Source organism: Prionailurus viverrinus, chromosome F1 (genome assembly GCF_022837055.1).
Source record: "Prionailurus viverrinus isolate Anna chromosome F1, UM_Priviv_1.0, whole genome shotgun sequence".
Taxonomy (NCBI): domain Eukaryota; kingdom Metazoa; phylum Chordata; class Mammalia; order Carnivora; family Felidae; genus Prionailurus; species Prionailurus viverrinus.
Window position 1 is genome coordinate 13,404,696 of NC_062577.1, and position 20,068 is coordinate 13,424,763.

The 20,068-nt window shown below is 38.2% G+C and overlaps 1 protein-coding gene across 2 annotated transcripts; it reads right to left on the bottom strand.

Moving 5' to 3' along the window:
- Positions 1 to 1,856: 1,856 nt before the first annotated feature.
- Positions 1,857 to 19,957, bottom strand: CENPL (centromere protein L). 2 transcript variants are annotated; one of them, XR_007148368.1, is made up of 7 exons: positions 19,846 to 19,957; positions 19,462 to 19,554; positions 16,265 to 16,441; positions 12,894 to 13,145; positions 8,046 to 8,588; positions 3,079 to 5,032; positions 1,857 to 2,216 (listed from the first exon to the last, which is right to left on the bottom strand). XR_007148368.1 is itself a non-coding variant. In XM_047841556.1 (7 exons), the coding sequence occupies exons 3-6, from the start codon at positions 16,436 to 16,438 to the stop codon at positions 4,961 to 4,963; spliced, it is 1,041 nt and encodes a 346-aa protein (XP_047697512.1). In that variant the 5' UTR covers positions 16,439 to 16,441; positions 19,462 to 19,554; positions 19,846 to 19,957; the 3' UTR covers positions 1,857 to 2,216; position 4,960. The 2 variants fall into 2 exon arrangements, 1 of the variants encoding a protein (XP_047697512.1); XM_047841556.1 differs by having other exon boundaries at positions 4,960 to 5,032.
- Positions 19,958 to 20,068: the final 111 nt, after the last annotated feature.

A 20,068-nucleotide genomic window follows, 5' to 3' on the forward strand; every position in this document is an offset into this window, starting at 1 on the left:
CCTGTCATTATGTAGAACAGATGTACATGTAACTCTACTTTGAAACTGCCTGGCTACTTATCTATACAAAATAAAATAATTTTCACTTATTTTGGAAAAAAAACCCATTCTCAATAGCATAAAAAAATACTTAGGAATAAATTTAACAAAAATAAAAGTGCAATACTTGTATGCTGAAAACTATAAAACACTGTTAAAATGGAAATTCTGAAATGGAAAGATATCCCGTGTACATAGATTAGAAAACTTAATATAATTATGATGGCAGTACTCCCCAAACTGATCTACAGATTCAACACAACCCCTATCAAAATCCCAGCTAATTTTTTTTACAGAAATTGACCAGCTGACCTTAAAATTCTTTGGAAATGCAAAAGACCCAGAATAATCAAAACAACCTTGAAAAATAGGACAAAGCTGGAGGACTCACACTCCCCGATTTCAAAATGCACTACAAAGCTACAGTAATCAAGACAGTGTGGTACGGTGGGGCCTGGGTGGCTCAGTCAGTTAAGCATCTGACTTCTGATTTTGGCTCAGATCATGATCTCACCATTGTGGGATCGAGACCCATGTTGGGCTCTGCACTGAGCATGGAGTCTGCTTGGAATTCTCTCTCCCTCTCTCTCTGCCCCTCCTCTGCTCGCACGCACCCTCTTTCTAAATAAACTGAAAAAAAAAAACAAAAAAAAACAAAAAAGTGTGGTACTGGCATAAGGACTGACATCAATGAAATAGAATTCAGAGTCCCAAAATAAACATCTGTGGCCAAATGACTTCTGATTCCTTTTTTTTTTTTTTTTTTTGCCAATTGACTTTTAAAACAACAGTCTTTTCAATAAATGGTACTAGAACAAATGGATATCCTTATGCAAAATGATTAATTTGGATGCTTACTTCACCCCATACATAAAATACTCAAATTGGGGGGCACCTGGGTGCTCAGCTGGGTGAGTGTCCAACTCTTGGTTTTCAGCTCAGGTCATGATCTCCCGATTCCTGAGATCTTGCCCCACATCGAGCTCTGCGCTTCCAGTGCAGAGCCTGCTTGGGATTCTCCCCCTCTCTCTGACCCGCCCCCGCTTGCATGCTCTCTCTTCAAATAAATAAACTTAAAAAAAAACTTCAAAATGGATTACAGACCTAAATTTAAACCTAAAATTATAAGATCCTTAAAAAAACATAGGAATAATTCTTTGGGACCTTAGATTAAGCAACAGTTTCTTAGACACAGCACCAAAAGCACAAGAAATAAAATAACTGATAAATTGGACTTCATCAAAATTAAAAACTTGCATTTTGAAAGTAAATGAGTTCACTCTGGTATTTCCAATTCAAATTTAACATTACAGAGTTTCTACTTAGCTTACTTTATAATTGTATGTCTTTTCTTTTACACTCAAAATCTTGGTAATATTGTTACATGTTTTATCTTATTACAAACAGTGGTAAAACAACAATACCAATATTATTAATCACAAGATAACTGAGTGCAACTTAAATTCCTTTGCTGCTCTTCTTTTCCTAAGACATAGCTGACAATGTACGTCAAAATACTAGGATTTAAAGATGCTAAAAATAATTATTTGTGTGATTATGACAAGAACTTAATATAGTTAGGTTCATTTGTTTTCAATTTTTAAGATTGCCTTTTCTTTTTGATCTAATTTTCAGAACTATATAAAACACTTAGGGGCACCTGGGTGGCGCAGTCGGTTAAGCGTCCGACTTCAGCCAGGTCACAACCTCGCGGTCTGTGAGTTCGAGCCCCACGTCAGGCTCTGGGCTGATGGCTCAGAGCCTGGAGCCTGTTTCCGATTCTGTGTCTCCCTCTTTCTCTGCCCCTCCCCCATTCATGCTCTGCCTCTCTCTGTCCCAAAGATAAATAAACGTTGAAAAAAAAAATTAAAAAACAAAACAAAACAAAAAACACTTAAATGGTTCCAAACTATAAAAAAGGAACATTCAGGTAAGTTTTAACTTTAATTTCTGTCCCCCTTACCCAGTTCCTTCCTTCCCCCTAGTTAGTAACCATTTTTATTAGTTGGTTTATTCTTCCATTGGTTTTTGGAAACATAAGGAAATACACACACATATTCATATTTCACCCATTCCATCCATAACAGACAGCACACTGTCCACAAGTTGCTCTTTCACATAACATATCCTAGAGATCAAGATCACTCCATGGTAATGTTTTCACTCCTGTGTGGATCCTGAGAAACTTAACAGAAGACCATGGGGGAGGGGAAGGAAAAAAAAAAATGGTTAGAGAGGGAGGGAGCCAAAACATAAGAGACTCCTAAAAACTGAGAACGAACTGAGAGTTTATGGGGGGTGGGAGAGAGGGGAGGGTGGGTGATGGGTATTGAGGAGGACACCTGCTGGAATGAGCACTGGGTGTTGTATGGAAACCAATTTGACAATAAATTTCATATTAAAAAAATAAATAAATAAAATGAGTATTTTAGTCAAAAAAATAAAAATAAAAAAACTATAAAAAAAAGGATCACTCCATGGTAGTATTAGATTATCTTCCACAAACCTTTTTATGGTTACATAGTGGTAATTCATTGTGTCGCTATACCATAATTTATTCAAACAATCCCCATGGGATGGGCACTTGGATTGTTTTCAGTTTTGCTACCAAACACCATTGCAATAAATAGCCTTATACGGGCTTCATTTATATTTTGCCAGGGAGTTTTGGGGATAGAATTCTAGAAATGGGATTGCTTGTCAAAGGGTAAATCCTACAACATTTTGCTAGATATTGCTAATTTCTCCACTGAATTTGTACCATTTCTAACAATCTTTTAACTGTTTTCCCTTTCACTCTTGTCCACCTATAATTCATTCTCCCTCATATCTTATAAAATACAGATTAGGTAATATTCTCTCCTGCTTAAAACTTCAATGGCTTCCCACTGCATTTAGAATGAAATCCAGCCTCTTCACAAATAGCTACAAAAACTTAGATGACGTAGATCCTGCCTCTTTCTATCAAGATTAGGTTTGGCTATGAGCAAGAGACCCAAAATGTCTTTAAGCACCAGCTTGCACAAGATAAAAGTTTACCTCTCTGACACACAGGTCCATAGGAAGACTGCCCAAGGGTGGCACTGGGGTTCAGCCTCAAGAAGTCCTCAAGGCACAAACTCGTTTCAGGCCATGTTCCACCATTCCTATGACCTGACCTGCATCCCCGTGACCAAAAAGAGTGGCTAGAATTCCAGTCATTATATGTGTTCCAAGCAGCAAAGATGGCAGAATAAGAAAAAGCCAAGGGGTATATGTCTGCTGTTTTTTAAGGAAGATTCCTGATCCTTCCATTTATATGCCATGGGTCAGAACTTAGTCATAGGACTACACCTACCTATGAGAAAGGCCAGAAAAGACCATCTTTATTCTGGACAACCACATGCTCAGTCAAAAATTGGGAGACATACCCATGGAATAAGTCTCTGCTGCACAATCTCTTCAGTCTCATCTAATACTACTCCACCCTGACTTCCTTCAGCCACACAGACTTCCTTTATTCCTCAAATAAGCCAACCTCTTACCTATCTCAAAGCCTTTGCTCTCGCCATTTCACCTGCCTAGCAAACCCTCCCACAGATCTTCACACAGCTTCACTGGTTCCCTCAGCATTCAGGACCTAGCTCAAATGTCACCTACCCAGAGAGACCCCCTTTCCATGTTGTACTGCCTTAAGTATTTATCTCCACAGAAATTATTTATTTTTTGCCTTCCTCCACTAGAATGTAATTTCCAAATGACAGGGATCTTTTTTGTCTTCACTGCTATACCCCTGTTACCCAATACAATTCTAAGTACACAGCAGGAACTTAATATTAGTTAAATTAATGACTGTCTCACTCCAAAGCCCATGCTTTTTCCACTATCTCTGCTGTTCCTAGTATATGTGAAATAATATTCCATTCCAAAAGTTAACCTTTTAGAAAGACAGCCTATTAATTTCCTTTCAAACAACTTTTAAAAAAGAGTTTCTAAAGTAAAACAAAATGTTCCCATACTCCATAAATTAAAACAAGAGATTTAAACACAGCATCTTGGGCAAGTCTCCTAAGTTGTTCAATCTCATAGTTTTCATCTATAAAATGGAAGATTTGGTTAAAATACATTTACTTAACCTGCAGACATTTACCAAGCACTGTGCTAAAGCAAAATTAGGGACATGAAAGTTAAACAAGATAACTGCTGCTCTCAAAAGAGGCTCACAGGTCCCTTTCAATTCTATAAGTATGGTTCTATATAATTGCTGGTTTGTAACCTTTGTGCTACAGAAAAAGCCTATGACTTCTCATTGCTGAGACATTAATTAAAGATCTGCCACCAAGACACTGATAAACACGCTGCTTCATTTTAAAAGTGAATATTTAATTCAACATTGCAATAAGAATTGAACAGCATTAAAAACAGAAGCATATTAGTGGCTTTAATAAATGTATATTAATTTTTAGTTTCCTTTGGAGAGGATTTTGATTGCCAACTCTCTACAGTGAAATGATAGTAGGAAAATGTCTTTAGAAGACAGAAATTCTCTCTGAATCCAAGTCTAAAATGCTTAAAAGGGATTAAAGCTTTTTAAAGACCCAAATCAAAAACACTCAATATTAGAGATATCTCATTTGAATCCTAAAAATTTGATATAAGATGGCCCAAGAAAATAACAACTCAGCATTTTCTAAAGACTGGCCTCCCAGATCATCGTGACTATTATATGAACACCTGGGTGTGATTCATTCGCTACCACCTTCTTTGTTCTAGATCCTTTTTGGCTTCTATCTGGGCAATTCCAAAGGCACTGAGAGGAAAACAGATGCAGATATAGATGCATGTTTCTCCTGCAGTTCCTCTCAGCATAGAAATTAGGCAAATAATCTGTGAGGAAAAAGTTATATAATCCATAATTTATATTTATAGTTCCCACAAGACCTCAATCAATTTGAAAAATTGCCAGTTCTGTCAAATATGCCAAGATTCCAATGAGGTATTTATGACACAGAATCTGAAAAAAACAAACAAAAAAAAATTAAAGTTAGAATTATTATAACAAAGCAGTTTGATAAAAATTCCAGGCTTATTTTAAATTCCGTATCTGCAATCTTAAGATCAACCCATACCACTGTGGCTCTAAGTCAAATAGATTTTACTTAATGAAGACTACTAACTTTAATAAATATACAACTATTAGTCAATGGTGCTTAGAAATAACTAGACTAAGGTTCTTATTTATCCTGGCTTCCACAGTTAGGCTATCTGCCTAAGAAGTAAGGGGAGAGAAGGGAATCCATGAATCGCTTGGATCTACATTTCTAGAAAAGGGTTCCATAGCTTCCTTCTTCTCAAAGGGATATAGACTCCAAAAGTACCTTGTAGAGGGGCACCTGGATGGCTTAGTTGGTTAAGTCTCTGACTCTTGATTTTGGCTCAGGTCATGGCCTCACGGTTCACGGGTTTGAGCCCTGCATCGGCCTTCATGCTGACAATGAGAACCCCGCATGGGATTCTCTCTCTCTCTCAAAATAAATAAACATTTAAAAATGAAAAAAAACTTTTTTTTTAAAAAGTATCTTGTAGAAACTAAGCAGGTGGCAGAAACCTGGCTGACACATCATTCTTGACAGCAGTACACTGTTGCAGTTAAAAGCAGAAGCTTTGGGGAGCCCGGGTGGCCAGTCAGTTGAGTGTCCTCCGCCTGGTTTCAGCGCAGGTCATGATCCCAGGGTCTTGGGATAGAGCCCCGTCAGGCTCTGCACTGATAGCGTCAAGCCTGCTTAGGATTCTCTCTCTCCCTCTCTCTCGTCCCCCCAGCTCACTTTTTCTCTCAAAATAAACAAACGTTAAAAAAAAAAAAAAAAAAAAGCATAAGCTTTCGAGTCAGATGACTGGGTTCAAATGCAAAATCTACTTATTACCTGTGTGATATGAGGGAACCTACTTATTCCCTGTGTTAGTTTTCTCTTTACAACCTATGGAAATAGGTTGTTGTGAAAAACTAAATGAGACAATATACATAAAATGCTTAAAAATGGCTGGCACAATCAGTGCTTAATAAATGTTAGTTATCATCACGGCATTATGCAAAGCTACGAGCCAGTTACTGTCTTACATTATTAAGAGGGGCTCTTAGATTTACAATAGACCAGATAAAATAAATGTGCTTAAGAACCACCTTTGTCTTCATAAGAACACATTTTACAAAACAGTTTTTAAATGTAGTTTACTAATGGAGTGTGAGCATATGAAAACAAAATTTTAAAATATATTAAGACCTCATGAACACTGAATTCTGAGGTGCGAAAATGGAATTTTTTCCCTTTATAATTTCAAAATAACATGATATAATCTTTCAAATGTTTTACTGCAAATCAGAGTAAGAAATAAATTTAACATCATGATCCAGTACAAGCAAATGTATACCCTTACCACATGTGATACTCATTTTTATATTTTCAATTATATTTCTTTGTTTTTAATGTTTATTTACTTTTGAGAGAGAGAGCGAGAGAGAGCGAGAGAGAGTGAGCAAACACAATTGAGGGAGGTATAGAGAGAGAGGGAAACACAGAATCAGAAGCAGGCTCCACGCTCAGAGCTGTCAGCACAGAGCCTGATGCAGGGCTTGAACTCATGAACTGCAAGATCATGATCTGAGCTGAAGTCAGATGCTTAACCAGCTGAGCCACCCAGGCACCCAGATTTCTTTTGTTTTTTAAAGCTGTTCTCTTCCCATCATTTTCCAACCTACTATTGCATTATGACTTTCAGTTCGAAAAACACTAATATAGTGCTTATAGAGCATGAACTTTTGGGAACCTAAGAGATAAGCACTCAAATATTGACTCCTCTTCTTACCAAACTATCTTGCAGGTATCACTAAAACCTATCTTGGCCTTGTTTCCTTGTTTTAAAAATAAAATGTGGATAAAAATACCTACTACAGGGTTGCTCTGAAGATTAAAATTAAGGTCTATTGGGGCACCTGGGTGGCTCAGTCAGTTAAGCTTCTGACTTTGGCTCAGGTCACGATCTCACAGTTCATGAGTTCAGGCCCCGCATTGGACTCTGTGCTGACAGCTCAGAGCCTAGAGCCTGCTTCAGATTCTGTGTTTCCCTCTCTCTCTGGCCCTTCCCAGCTCACTGGCCCTCCCAGCTCACGCTCAGTCTCTCTCTCATAAATAAATACATTAAAAAAGAATTAAAAAAGAAAAACATTTAAAATTAAGATCTATTAAAATCCTAGCTCAGTGACAAGACCAATATTCAGAGTGTTTACTGTAGCCATAGTTTAATACATTTTAAATATATTGATATATTTTATTATATTTAGGTACCTACTCTCAGTTTATTTCTGAGATTTCCTCTAATAAATACTTTGCAGAGAGTAGGGGTGCCTGGGTGGCTCAGTTAAGCACCCAACTTCGGCTCAGGTCATGATCTCATGGTTCATGAGTTCAAGGCCTGTGTCAGGCTCTGTGCTGACAGCTTGGAGGCTGAAGCCTGCTTTAGATTCTGTGTCTCCCTTTTTCTCTGCCCCTCCCCTGCTCACACTCTGTCTCTCTTTCAAAAATAAGTAAAACATTAAAAAAAAAAAACTTCCTAGAGAATAAAACAATGTCAATTATTTCTTTGCCACTAGAGACAGAAAAGTCTAAAATATAAAGATGTCATCTTAGTTAGGTATTTCTGGCTATAATTTTCTGATATAACACAAAAAATCCTCTGTTGCTCTGATAATTATTTCAAAGTTTGAGGAAACATAATTCTGAAAGTTTCAAAGTTACTGTATTCATTTTATTACCAAAGCCTGTAGCACACAGTATATAGTATCCTTCCATTACAGAGCTGCATCTAAAGGCTGAAGACTTTCTAGCAAATCATTTATAAAGCATAAAATCTCTCTACTGTCTCGAATTAGCATTCAAACGTGTTTCTTCAATGTGGAAAATACAATCTCTATACATTTTGAAAACTATGCAGTAAGAAAAAATTACCTAGCTAGATATGTTCAAACTAACCTTTATTTTTCCATCAGTATGTGCTGAAGCTACAGATGTTGAAACACGGACCAATCTTGTGGCTGATAAATGAATTTTGAAATGCCTATGGAAGTGTGAATAAAGGCAGTCCATGAATAAGTCAACTTCCTCCTGAGTAACTTCCCCAGGTGTTTTGTGGACGCTGTCCCACAAAGCTTTTGCATCCTCTGGATGTATGGCATAAGAAATGTCCAGACTTTGAGGGCTACACGGTACAGACCAAAGAAATTCAGTAGTAGCCATATATTGGTCCATTTTGCATGCAGTCCACATAGCAGCCATCCAGGAAAGATTAAACGCATTGATTGCTAAGGAACTGAAATGACAATCAAAAGTTTCCTGAAACCAGGTTCCAACTATGGCTGTATTCGTCTCTGCTCCATTTGCAAGAAATAAAGGTACACAGGTGAAATCTTCTGGAACAGTCTCCAGAAGACTGTCTCCAAATACACAGCAGAACCAACCAGTCCACAACACTTTTTGTCCTCTGTTCTCTGATGGTAATTGAGATTTTGACAGAATCTACAAAGAAAAAAACGGGGGAGTTCATTAAATGCAAAAGTACCTTTACTCTTAAGTTACACCTTCTCAAAATTAGTACATTAAAAAATAAGAAGATATATTGTATTATTTGCCAAAAAAACATAATGGGAATAATCTCCCTAATCATTATTAGGGTTTATCAAGTTAACTGACTTTCCTCCTAATATTTTTTCTTTTTTTTTTTTTTTTTTTTTGAGAGCCAGGGAGCATGTAAGTGGGAAGAGGGGCAAGGGGTGGGGTGGTGGGGTAGGGAGGAAGAGAGAGGAAGAGAGAGGAAGAGAGAGAAAGAGAGAGAGAGAGAGAGAAAGAGAGAGAGAGAATCTTAAGCAGGCTCCATGCTCAGCATGGACCTCAATGTGGGGCTCAATACCACAAGCCTGAGCCTAAATCAAGAGTCAGACGCTCAACTCACTGAGCCACCCAGGCACTCCTACCTCTTAATATTCTTATTAGGACATGGTATATGGCAAGATCTTGGTGCAGCCAAAATGCAAAATAAGCAAATTAAGGAATGCCAATATGGTATAACCAAGTATGCTATCCTTGGCGGGGAGAGGGGGCCCTCAAAATTTCAACTTCAGAAGGGACTATAAAAAGTCACATATTCAATGTGTTTGAATTCTTTCATTGAGGAAGAATTCAGGATTTCCTAAGGCAGCTCTACCAACTTAAAATTGTTCTTTCATATGTTAGGCACACAGTATCTACCACAGGTCCTGCTTTCTTCTTTATGTGCATGTAGAACAAATCAAATCTAATCTCTCTTCCACAGAAAAAGCCCTTCAAATATCTGATAATCCCAATCATATGTAATGCCAGGTTCAACATCTCCAGTTTCTTTAACCATTCCTTCTATGATACACACATTATCCTGCTTACTCTGAAATTCTTCTGCATGAGAGTCATTCATAAGTGAGTATAATTACTTCAAAAAGACCTAGATTATACTACTACTAATATAACCTTAGATTGCAGTTTTCTAATTTTTAGTTGACAGCTTTAAATTATCCTTATTCATCCTTGCTGTTAATAGGTAAATCTCCCATAATATATAGAGGAATATTGTATTCTTATTAAAATTTCACTCTCAATTTGACCCATTGTGCCAATCCATTCAGATTTTTTAGAATCTTGATTATATTTTCCAGCAGACTGACTAACCCTTCAAACTTCAAATTTATAAACTACATGACAAACATACCTTCCAGATATTCATAGAAGTTTTATTTTTAACCTTTATTTATTTTTTTGAGACAGAGAGAGACAGAGCATGAATGGGGGAGGGTCAGAGACAGAGGGAGACACAGAATCCGAAACAGGCTCTAGGCTCTGAGCTGTCGGCACAGAGCCCGACGCGGGGCTCGGACTCACAGACTGTGAGATCATGACCTGAGCCAAAGTCACATGCTCAACCGACTGAGCCACCCAGGCGCCCCAAGATATTCACAGAAGTTTTAAAGTTTGACCAGGATAAGGTGAAGAACACAGCCCAGTATCAGATCCTGTTAGAGATCATCATTTAAAAAGTTACTTTTAGCATATTTTGCCTTCTTGTTCAAGAGACTACAAGCGATTCTCAAAAACCGTAAAGCCCAGCCAGACATGTCTATCACACTTGTATAACCTAAAAGTCCGGGAACCCTGTGAAGAAATGAGTTTTAATTTGCGAACTATTAGGACACTCTGCTAAGAGTTCAAGAGGTCATTTCTATTCTGCACAGGAACAGTTGCTTACCTGTTGACATGCAAATCACATCACTTCTCTGGGAAATCAACTGCTTCATTTGACAAAGACTGCTGTCTACCCAGTACCTACTTTTCCTTCCACAATAAAACTGTGCTTTTAATGAGATGCTTTTAAGGAGGTAGCAAAGTACCCACTAAAAAAGAAAAATTTCCTAGTCTGCCTTCCAACAGGGATGCAAAAAGAAGTGGTTGGGTCTTAGCAGTCTCGTTAAAAACTTACTCAGGCAGGCATCCTATTTGCCCTTCCCATCTTCCCCCTACTTCCTCCTGCCTGGAACTTGCATCTAATATTTAGCGCTTCAAGAGCCATATTAGACTCCAATGTGACTTTAAGGATGGAAGCCATGCACCAAGGATGATACAGAAGATAGAAGGAGCCTAAGTTATTAATTCATGAAGCATACACCAGTCTTAAACAGCTTACTCCACTTTTTTTGTAAGACAAATAAACGTCGGGGCACCTGGGTGGCTCAGTCGGTTGAGCGTCCAACTTCGGCTCGGGTCATGTTCTCACGGCCTGTGAGTTCGAGCCCCATGTCGGGCTTTGTGCTGACAGCTCAGAGCCTGGAGTCTGCTTCGGATTCTGTGTCTCCCTCTCTCGCTGTGCCCCTCCCTCATTCATGCTCTGTCTCTCTCTCAAGAATAAATAAAACATTTAAAAAAAAATTTTTTTTTAAATAAAAAGACAAATAAACCTCTATTAATTAACCTCAAGATAGGCATCTAATTCACTGTTATTTAGGCTTTCTGTTTTATGCAGCTAAACCTACCCCTAAGACTCCTGAAGATCCTTGCCAACACCAGATCTATACCAAGTGTCAGCAAATTTTTTCTGTAAGAATCAGACAGTAAATATTTTAGGCTTTGTAAGCAACCACTCAAATGTGCTGTCGTAGCACAAAAGCAGCCATACACAATAATGTAAACAAATGAAAGGAGTTCTGTTCCAATAAAACCTTATTTAGAAAAACATCAACAACAAAAAACAAAAACAAGCAGCAAATCAGATTTGACCTGCAGGCCACAGTTTTTTAACCCAATCTATACAGATAAATAAAATTAGATCTTTTCACAATTTCAGAATTTAATTTGTGGTGACTATGAGTTAACTCAGAATAAACAGAAGTAGCAGGCATGAATAATAAATCCAATTTCTTAATAAATCAAGATAGTCATATTACTTTTAAGTAAGAGTAACTGAACATTTCACAATATATAATGATATGTTACTTTTATTTTTTATTTTTCATTTTTTTAAGAGTGTGCATATGTGTGTGCAAGTGAGGGGGGATGGGAGGAGAGGGAGAATTTCAAGCAGACTCCATGAGCCCAATGCAGGGTTCAATCCCACAACCTTGGGATCATGACCTGAGCCAAAATCAAGAGTCAGATGCTCAACTGACAGAGTCACCCAGGGGCCCCATGTTACATATTTGTTTTTTGCTAAAATTCCACTTCTAGGAATTTGGTCCTAGTAAAAACCATAGAATTACACAGATATACTTATAAAATGTAGAATTCTTAATGATATGAGTAATTACCTATGACATTATTTTTTTTTTTAAAAGCCATAATGCAAAAGTATGGGCAATATGATCCCAATTTTAATAGATCCAGATAGCCAGACAGATGTGTCTATGTTCATGAGAGAGATCAATCTGTCGTTTCTTAAATAATCTTTGTCTAATTTTGGTATTAGGGTAACACTGGCCTGGCAGAATGAGTTAGAAAGTACTCCCTCTGGTTCTATACTCCAAAGAGACTATAGAATTAAAATAATTTCTTCCTTAATTAAACTTTTGGCAGCTTTTACCAGTGAACTTATCTGGGCCTGGCGCTTTCTATTTTGGAAAGTTATTAATTATTGGTTCAATTAAGAAATTGAATTGGTTCAAGAAACTGAATTGATTCAATTAATAAATTAAGAAATTGAACCAATAATTAATAACTTTCCAAATGAGAAGCTTACTCAGGTTGTCTATTGCCAAACAGATGTATGCCAAAATGTTAAACTGTGGTTTTTAATTTTCTTTGTATTTTTATGTATTTTCTAAGTTTTATAAAATAAATATTATATCATAATCATGATATTATATCATAATCATTATATCATAATCATTATATCATAATCATTTATTTTAGAAAAACCTTTTTTTTAATGTTTATTTATTTTTGAGATAGAGAGACAGAGTGTGAGTGAGCAAGGGGTAGAGACAGAGGGAGACACAGAATCCGAAGCAGGCTCAGGCCCTGAGCTGTCAGCACAGAGCCCAACGTGGGGCTCAAACTCACAAACCGGGAGATCATCACCTGAGCTGAAGTCAGACGCTTAACAGACTGAGCCACCCAGGTGCCCCCCACAAAAAAAACCTTTAAGTTGGCCATATCTAATTACTACAATTTGGTCAAACAAGACATAAAAAAGGTTATAAATCACAAGCTCAAAATATTTTTAAACAGTAAGAAAATACCACAATTTCTAAACCAAGACAGTGCAGATTCTTTTCCTGGGAAGCAAATACTGTTTATACAACATACCTGGACAAGAAATGCTTCAGGGTCTCTTTGTGTTCCTTTCATTCCTAGGAGAGTGGAGAAAGTCACTTTGATGTTGAAGTCTTCTCCCACTTCAACAGCAAGCCCTTTTTGCTTTTCAGCAGCAATAAATGCACTCAGAAGTCTAGAATACTCTTTGAGATTAGTATAGGAGAATTTATATAGGGGAGTTAAACTATATAAAGTCCATTGTTTATGCAGAAGAAATGCAAACTTTTGAGGATCATTATCTTCCTAGAGAGAAAAAACAATCAAGACAACAGTAGTTTAAGAATTAGGAAACATTAGTAAATAAGAATTTAATCAAAGAATTTTAAATATTTACTACAAATCTGTGTACCTGATCTTTACATTCCAACCAAACTGGAGTCTGCAGGACTCTGAAGATCCCTGAACAGGGCTTTTCATTCACTGTACCTTCCCTCTGGAATGCTCTCCACACATGTGTTCACATGGCATGTTCCCTTCCTTCACTCAGTTTTGTCCAAATGTCACTCAAGAGGCCACCCTATGTAAAGTTGCACCTGCACCCACTCCAATTTTGTCACTCTGTATCTCCTTAACATGCTTTATTACTATCTGGTATTATATGTTTGTGTGATTTTTATTGTCTGTCTTCCCTGCTAGAGTATGAGTTTGAAGAGAACAGGGATTTTTGTCGATTTATTCAGCGCTACATCTCTAGCACCTAGAACACTGCCATCCTAGAACAGTTGTTCAATATATATTTATTGGATGAACATTTAAAAACTTAGATTATAGATTTAAAAAATAGTAACTATTCCTGGGGCATCAAATTTGATTCATGTTAATTATGTAATTGTTTTAAATGTTTAGCAGTAAATCCATTCTATGACCCAATGTCAAATTCAGTCGATCAAATAAAAAAACACTTAGTATTTCTGCCATGCTCTAAGAGAACCACAGGTACCATCAAAAACAAAAACACTTCTGCAGCACGTGAGTAGCTCATTCCATTAAGTAGCTGAGTCTTGATTTCAGTTCAGGTCATGATCTCGCAGTTTGTGAGTTCAAGTCCCATGTCTGGTTTGTACTGGCAGCACAGACCTTGCTTGGGATTCTCCTCTCCCTCTCTCTCTGCCCCTCCCCAGTGCACACGCTTGTGTGCGTTCCCTCTCTCTCAAAATAAATAAATAGGGGCATCTGAGTAGCTCAGTTGGTTAAGCGTCCAACTTTGGCTCAGGTCATGATCTCACGGGTGGTGAGTTTGAGCCCCGCATGGGGCTCTGTGCTGACAGCTCAGAGCCTGCTTTGGATTCTGTATCGCCTTCTCTCTCTGTTCCTCCCCTGCTCACTCTGTCTCTCTCTCAAAAAATGAAGGTTAAAAATTTTTTTTTAATAAATAAATAAATAAACTTAAAAAACAACAACAACAACAACAACACATCCTTCACATTGGTTCTATGGCATTATTGAGGGCCTTCACATACACCCCCGTACAGGTCCCTACTTTTATCCTGAATTGTTCTATAAAATTCATACTTCCTGACATAGTTTTACAGCTCCAACTATCTTTTGGAACTTTCTTTTTTTTAAAAAAAATTTTTTTTTTCAACGTTTATTTATTTTTGGGACAGAGAGAGACAGAGCATGAACGGGGGAGGGGCAGAAAGAGAAGGAGACACAGAATCGGAAACAGGCTCCAGGCTCTGAGCCATCAGCCCAGAGCCTGACGCGGGGCTCGAACTCACGGACCGCGAGATCGTGACCTGGCTGAAGTCGGACGCTTAACCGACTGCGCCACCCAGGCGCCCCGGAACTTTCATTACAGTTGTCCATTTGACAAAAATATTTGTTTTGACTACAGTATTCATGGAAATTTGTATAAAACTTTTATAAGTTATAAACTTTTTTCTTATAACTGTCAAAAGGTACAGCAAAACTATTTGCATGATAGAAAATTTATATGATACAAAATTATTTGTATGATAAGGAAGCACTGAATTGGACATCCCAATCCTTTTGTCTTTTTAAATGTTTATTTATTTTTGAGAGAGAGAGAAAGAAAGCATGAGCAGGGGAACAGCGGAGAGAGAAGGAGACAGAGAATCCCAAGCAAGATTCTGTTAATAGCACAGAGCCCGAGGCAGGGCTCAAACTCATGAAGTGTGAGATCATGACCTGAGCCAAAATCAAGAGTTGGACACTTAACCAACTGAGCCACCCAGGTACCCCTGGATATCCCAATCTTTAATTTATATACAATTTCTGTTCTATGGTTAAGAACCATCACTTTCATCACCATCGCTAGTAATTTAAGAAACTTTTCAGAAAGAAGCAAAAATGTTCTCATATCCCAAAAGACATGAGGCACACAACACTGACAAGAAAAGATTACAGGGAAGGTGTGGGGGACTGATTCGCCAGACTCTGCTAAGTTCCTCAAAACCACACATCAAACCTGCACTAACTAGGGTTTTAGTTCATGTTCCAGCGAAATCACAAATTACTAATATTATAAACCTTCAGAATTGTTTATGAGTCATCAGAGTTATGAGTTCTTATAACTCATAACTGATTATGGAATCAGGCAAAAATTATCAATGGATATTAAGTGCAAGGGGAAATTTTGATAAGAACAGAATGTTTACATTATCCTAAAGTGTCTCCCCACAGACTGCTTATCAGATGCAGAGGGGAATAAAACAGTAACCACTGGGCAGCACCTTGACAGGATGATCACAACTGATCACCTATGTGCTACCAGATGTTATCCCCAAGGACAACAGCATCTACGCTGTATTCCAGTCAAGAATACAGAACTTCAATCTAGTCACGAGGAAATGTCAAATACAAAACGAAGAATATTCTATTTAAAAAGGATAAGGGAGGAAACTACATTCTTCAAAACGTTAACGTCATAAAAGACAAATACTGTGGAAATGCTGGAGATTAAAAGATATAACAGGGGAGCCTGGGTGGCTCAGTCGGTTAAGCATCCAACTACTGATTTTGGCTCAGGTCATGCATGATCTCACAGTGTGTGAGACCAAGCCCCATGTCAGGCTCTGTGCTGACAGCACAAAGCCCACTTGGGATTCTTTCTCCCTTCTCTCTGCTCCCCGCCCTCCACCGCCGTCCCACTTGTACCTGCGCTCTTATGTACACAAAATAAACTTTTTTAAAAAAGACTTAACAGAGGTGGTATTGATGGTGTGAGTAACTACTTTCACTACTTCTCACTATCTCACAAATATTTTTCACTATTTCTCATTTATTATCTGAGAGATTTAAGGAGATACTAAAAATACCATTAAAAGGTAATAAAAAGCAAAATTTATTCACAAATGTTCTCAATTATTGAGTAACATGAAGGAACACAAAAAGCATACCTGTAATTGTGAACACTGAGGAATTTTCCTTCGAGGTGGAGTCGGGACAAATGAAGCCTGCTTCCTGACTGATTCTAATCGTTTCCACAAAGGGGTGGCACCTATAAAATAATCTTTAAGCCTTGAGGATGCACCGTGCCTCGGAGTCGATTCTGGTGTATCATAAGGATCCATGGTCTACAGAAAAGAAATAAAACCAAAATTCTGAACACTAAAAAGTTAACTCATGCTCATAGTTTCACTGATTCTTCTTCTCACTATCAATAAATTATTTCTCTCCCTTCCCCTCCCCACCCTCAGTTTTGACTTTTTAACCAAGTCCTACATTTCCCATTTGCTATAGGCTATTTTTATGAATATCTTACAGATACTTCAAACAGAAGGTTCAAACTAAATTCAACTCCTTCACATCCTTCTCCAAAAGTTTGCTGGTCCATTTTCAAATTCCTGTCAATTTTCTATGTTAATTTAAATTCTTTTAAGATACTTTCATTCTTGAACTGATAGTCATTAAGCACATTCTCTTGAGTTTTTCCTTCAACAGTTTTGTCATCCATTCCCAAAGCTACCTCCAGGTTCTTACTACCACAACTAAGCATTTTCCATATGTACAGGTAATCCATTCTTCAGCAATGACACTTTCATCACCTGTGCAAAAAACTTTACAGTGATGAGAAAATTCTACTCTTCTGCTGATTATTTAAGATCTTTCATAATTCAGCTTGCCCTTATCCTGCTTCTAGATAAACATATTCTTGTCTTGTTTTTGCCTATCAATCATATTCTCTATCTGAAGTGTCTTTTTATCATTTCACCTCCTTTAAGATCATGCTCAAATTTGATCTCTTTCCAAGTAGAATTTTGTTAATTTCCCCAAAATACCTATGTTATACACCTCTGTATCAATAGTTCATTCCTGGAAGCAACGTGTATAGGTGTATGGGTGTGTGTGTATAAAAGAAGATCTCAAGGTCAATACTGTTTAAAAGCCCAAAAACCGTCTGGATGAGCCTAACAAAATCTCGCAATAATGTTTCATAAAATCTTTGGAGATTAATAATACACCAGCTCACACAGCTCTCCTTGACCATCTAGTCTGTACTACTCATTTTGGTCCATATTCATATACTTCCTTGTAGTATTTTTTTTTTTTTTGGTGTGCATTTTTTCTCTTTCCAACACAACTAAAATACCTTGACTGAAACAATGCTTTTTATATCGCTTATATAATTACCCTAATATAATGCTGAGTGTTAACTGTTAACGAGTATTGGTTTAATTGAACAGAAGAATTTCATAGAACTCTGAAATTATAACTTTCATTGAAAGGAATTATATATAAGGTTATAATAACTACTCCCAAGTACTAGCACAGTTAACCCTTTGAAGAAAGTTTTTCACAAATGAAAAGTTATACTATTTCTATATTTAAGATAAATTTCATTATGTCCAAGTAGGACACCCTCTGTCTTGCACAAAATTTCATAAATTAAACATACAGTTCTCAATGTTCAGATAATGCCCAAGCAAGATCATATACCACATAACTTAAATAGCAACTACTTTAAAGCATTCTAGCTTTAAGCGCATACTGAATTAGCTCTTTACAATTTGGGGCACCTGGGTGGCTCTGATGGTTGAGCGTCCGCCTTCGGCTCAGGACATGATCTCGCAGTTCATGAGTTCCAGCCCTATGTCAGGCTCTGTGCTGGCAGCTCACAGCCTGAAGCCTGCTTTGGATTCTGTGTCTCCCTCTCTCTCTGCCCCTCCCCCGCTCACATTCTGTGTTTCTCTCTCTCTCTCTCAAAAATAAATAAATAAAAATTTGAAATTTTTAAAATTTAATCAGTCCCATCTACACAGAACGTTTCTTTCAAATTTGTCATTTGGATTAACTGCTAACATTTATTGAGCATTCATTAGGTGCCAGGTACTTGTCCAAGCCCCTAACAAATATGGTCATTTAAATCCTCAAACAATCCCACGAAGTGGGTTATCATGTTTCCAGTTGATAGATGGGAAGACAAAGAAACAGTTAAAGAGTGCAAGAACCAGGACTTGAACTCAGACAGTATAAAGTCAGAGTGGGTACTCTTATCTCCTTGCACACTGCATTTGAGTAAAGATCAATTTCAAGGCAAAATAAGCCCTGCTGAATTTGACTCCTTAAAAGAAAAATGCTATGAATTAAAAAAAAAAAAATTAAAATTAAAATTAAAAATCCATCTAGGTGAGAAAAGACTATTAGCACTGAGATGGTTGGTTTTGAGAAAACATTTCCCTTAAGTATATAATACTGTAATAACGTGAAATAGCCCAACCACACATTTAAAGATCAGAAAATGACTTCTATCTATTTTACTCTCACTCCACACTCAATAATGTGCAATTTTACCCTGCTCAATAATGAAGAGGTTAAAAATATACCTTAACTCATTTCGGTGTCCTAATGTTAACCCCTTTCCCTAACCCATAACTAGGGACGCATAGACGCCCCTTTCATCTTGCCATTACAATGCTGGAGATCCCAATTCCCACACATCATTTAAATGAAGTCAAAACTCTGAGTCTCAAGGTCCCACCCTGGCTGATCTTATTATTTGCTACTATCCAGGTTCATCTACTGATTCAAGAGTTCTTACCCCAAGATCTGTGGACAAATGGACTTTCCAAAATCCAACAACCCTCTCCGGTGGTATGCAAAATGTTGTGGGCATGTGTATTTAGTGGCGGAGGGGGATGGAGAAAGGTCCAGCAGGCAATTTTCAGAAAGGTTAAGAACCACTGCCCTACGCCCTACTCTATACTGATCATCACCCTCCTACTCCTCCTGTCAAGTTTGCCTCTGCTCCCCGACTTTTTTATTCAGCCTATAGCCAATTAAGAGGGCTTCTCTCCTCCCATCTGACAAATGCGATCCATCCTGTAGGGTTCACGTCCTCAGGAAAGGGCAGGGGTCCACAGAGCTAGCTCCCCAGCCAACTCTCCTTGCCCTTGCAGTTCATAACACACAGTTACAATTCAGTGGGGTTTCTTGCGGTAAATCATTCACGTTTCTACACTGCCACCAATACCTAAATCCCACCGCCAATGCTCGGCCGAGTGCCAAGCACACACAAGTGTTGTAAAGATAAGGAACGCACAAAAGGGCAAAATAGAACTTACTGCCCGTCCTGGACAAACACAAAGCGTCTTACCAATGAAATGCTGTGATGACGCTGTCACCCATTCCGGCTTCACGAATCATTCTTCAAATCTGGTTCCAAAAGTGTGGATCGAGACTAAGTCCCCTGAAGTTTAAAAAGAAAAAAAAAAAAAAAAAAAAACCGCCAAAATGGCAGCTCAGAGACAGTTGCAGGGAACCCCTGACCCTTCCAAATTCCCTCTCGTTCCACAGAAAGTGGGTTCACCAGGAACACAAACGCCCCTGTAAGAAGACCCCCGCTGCCTCAGACGTCCTTCGATTCACCCCGGGAGGGACATTTCCGCTGACCCGGCCACCCACTCTGCGACCCTCGCTCCTGTGAAGTCGGCTTCTGCCTCAGGAGGGGAAGGGCAAGGGACACTAGGTCCCAACTCACCTCTCTCCACCTGAGCCCTTCAGGAGCCCAGCTAGCTTTGAAACCCCGCCTTTGAGAAGCGGCAACCAAGCCTTCAGCCGCCTTCTCGGTTTAAAATCATTTCCCGACTCGCTCTGCGGTCCGACGCCGGAAGCCTCCCTGGTGTCGATTACCCGTTAGTGAAGCAACTACGGTCGTCATTTTAACTGAGGTCGAGCGACTAACCCTTATCCGTCAACTTGGC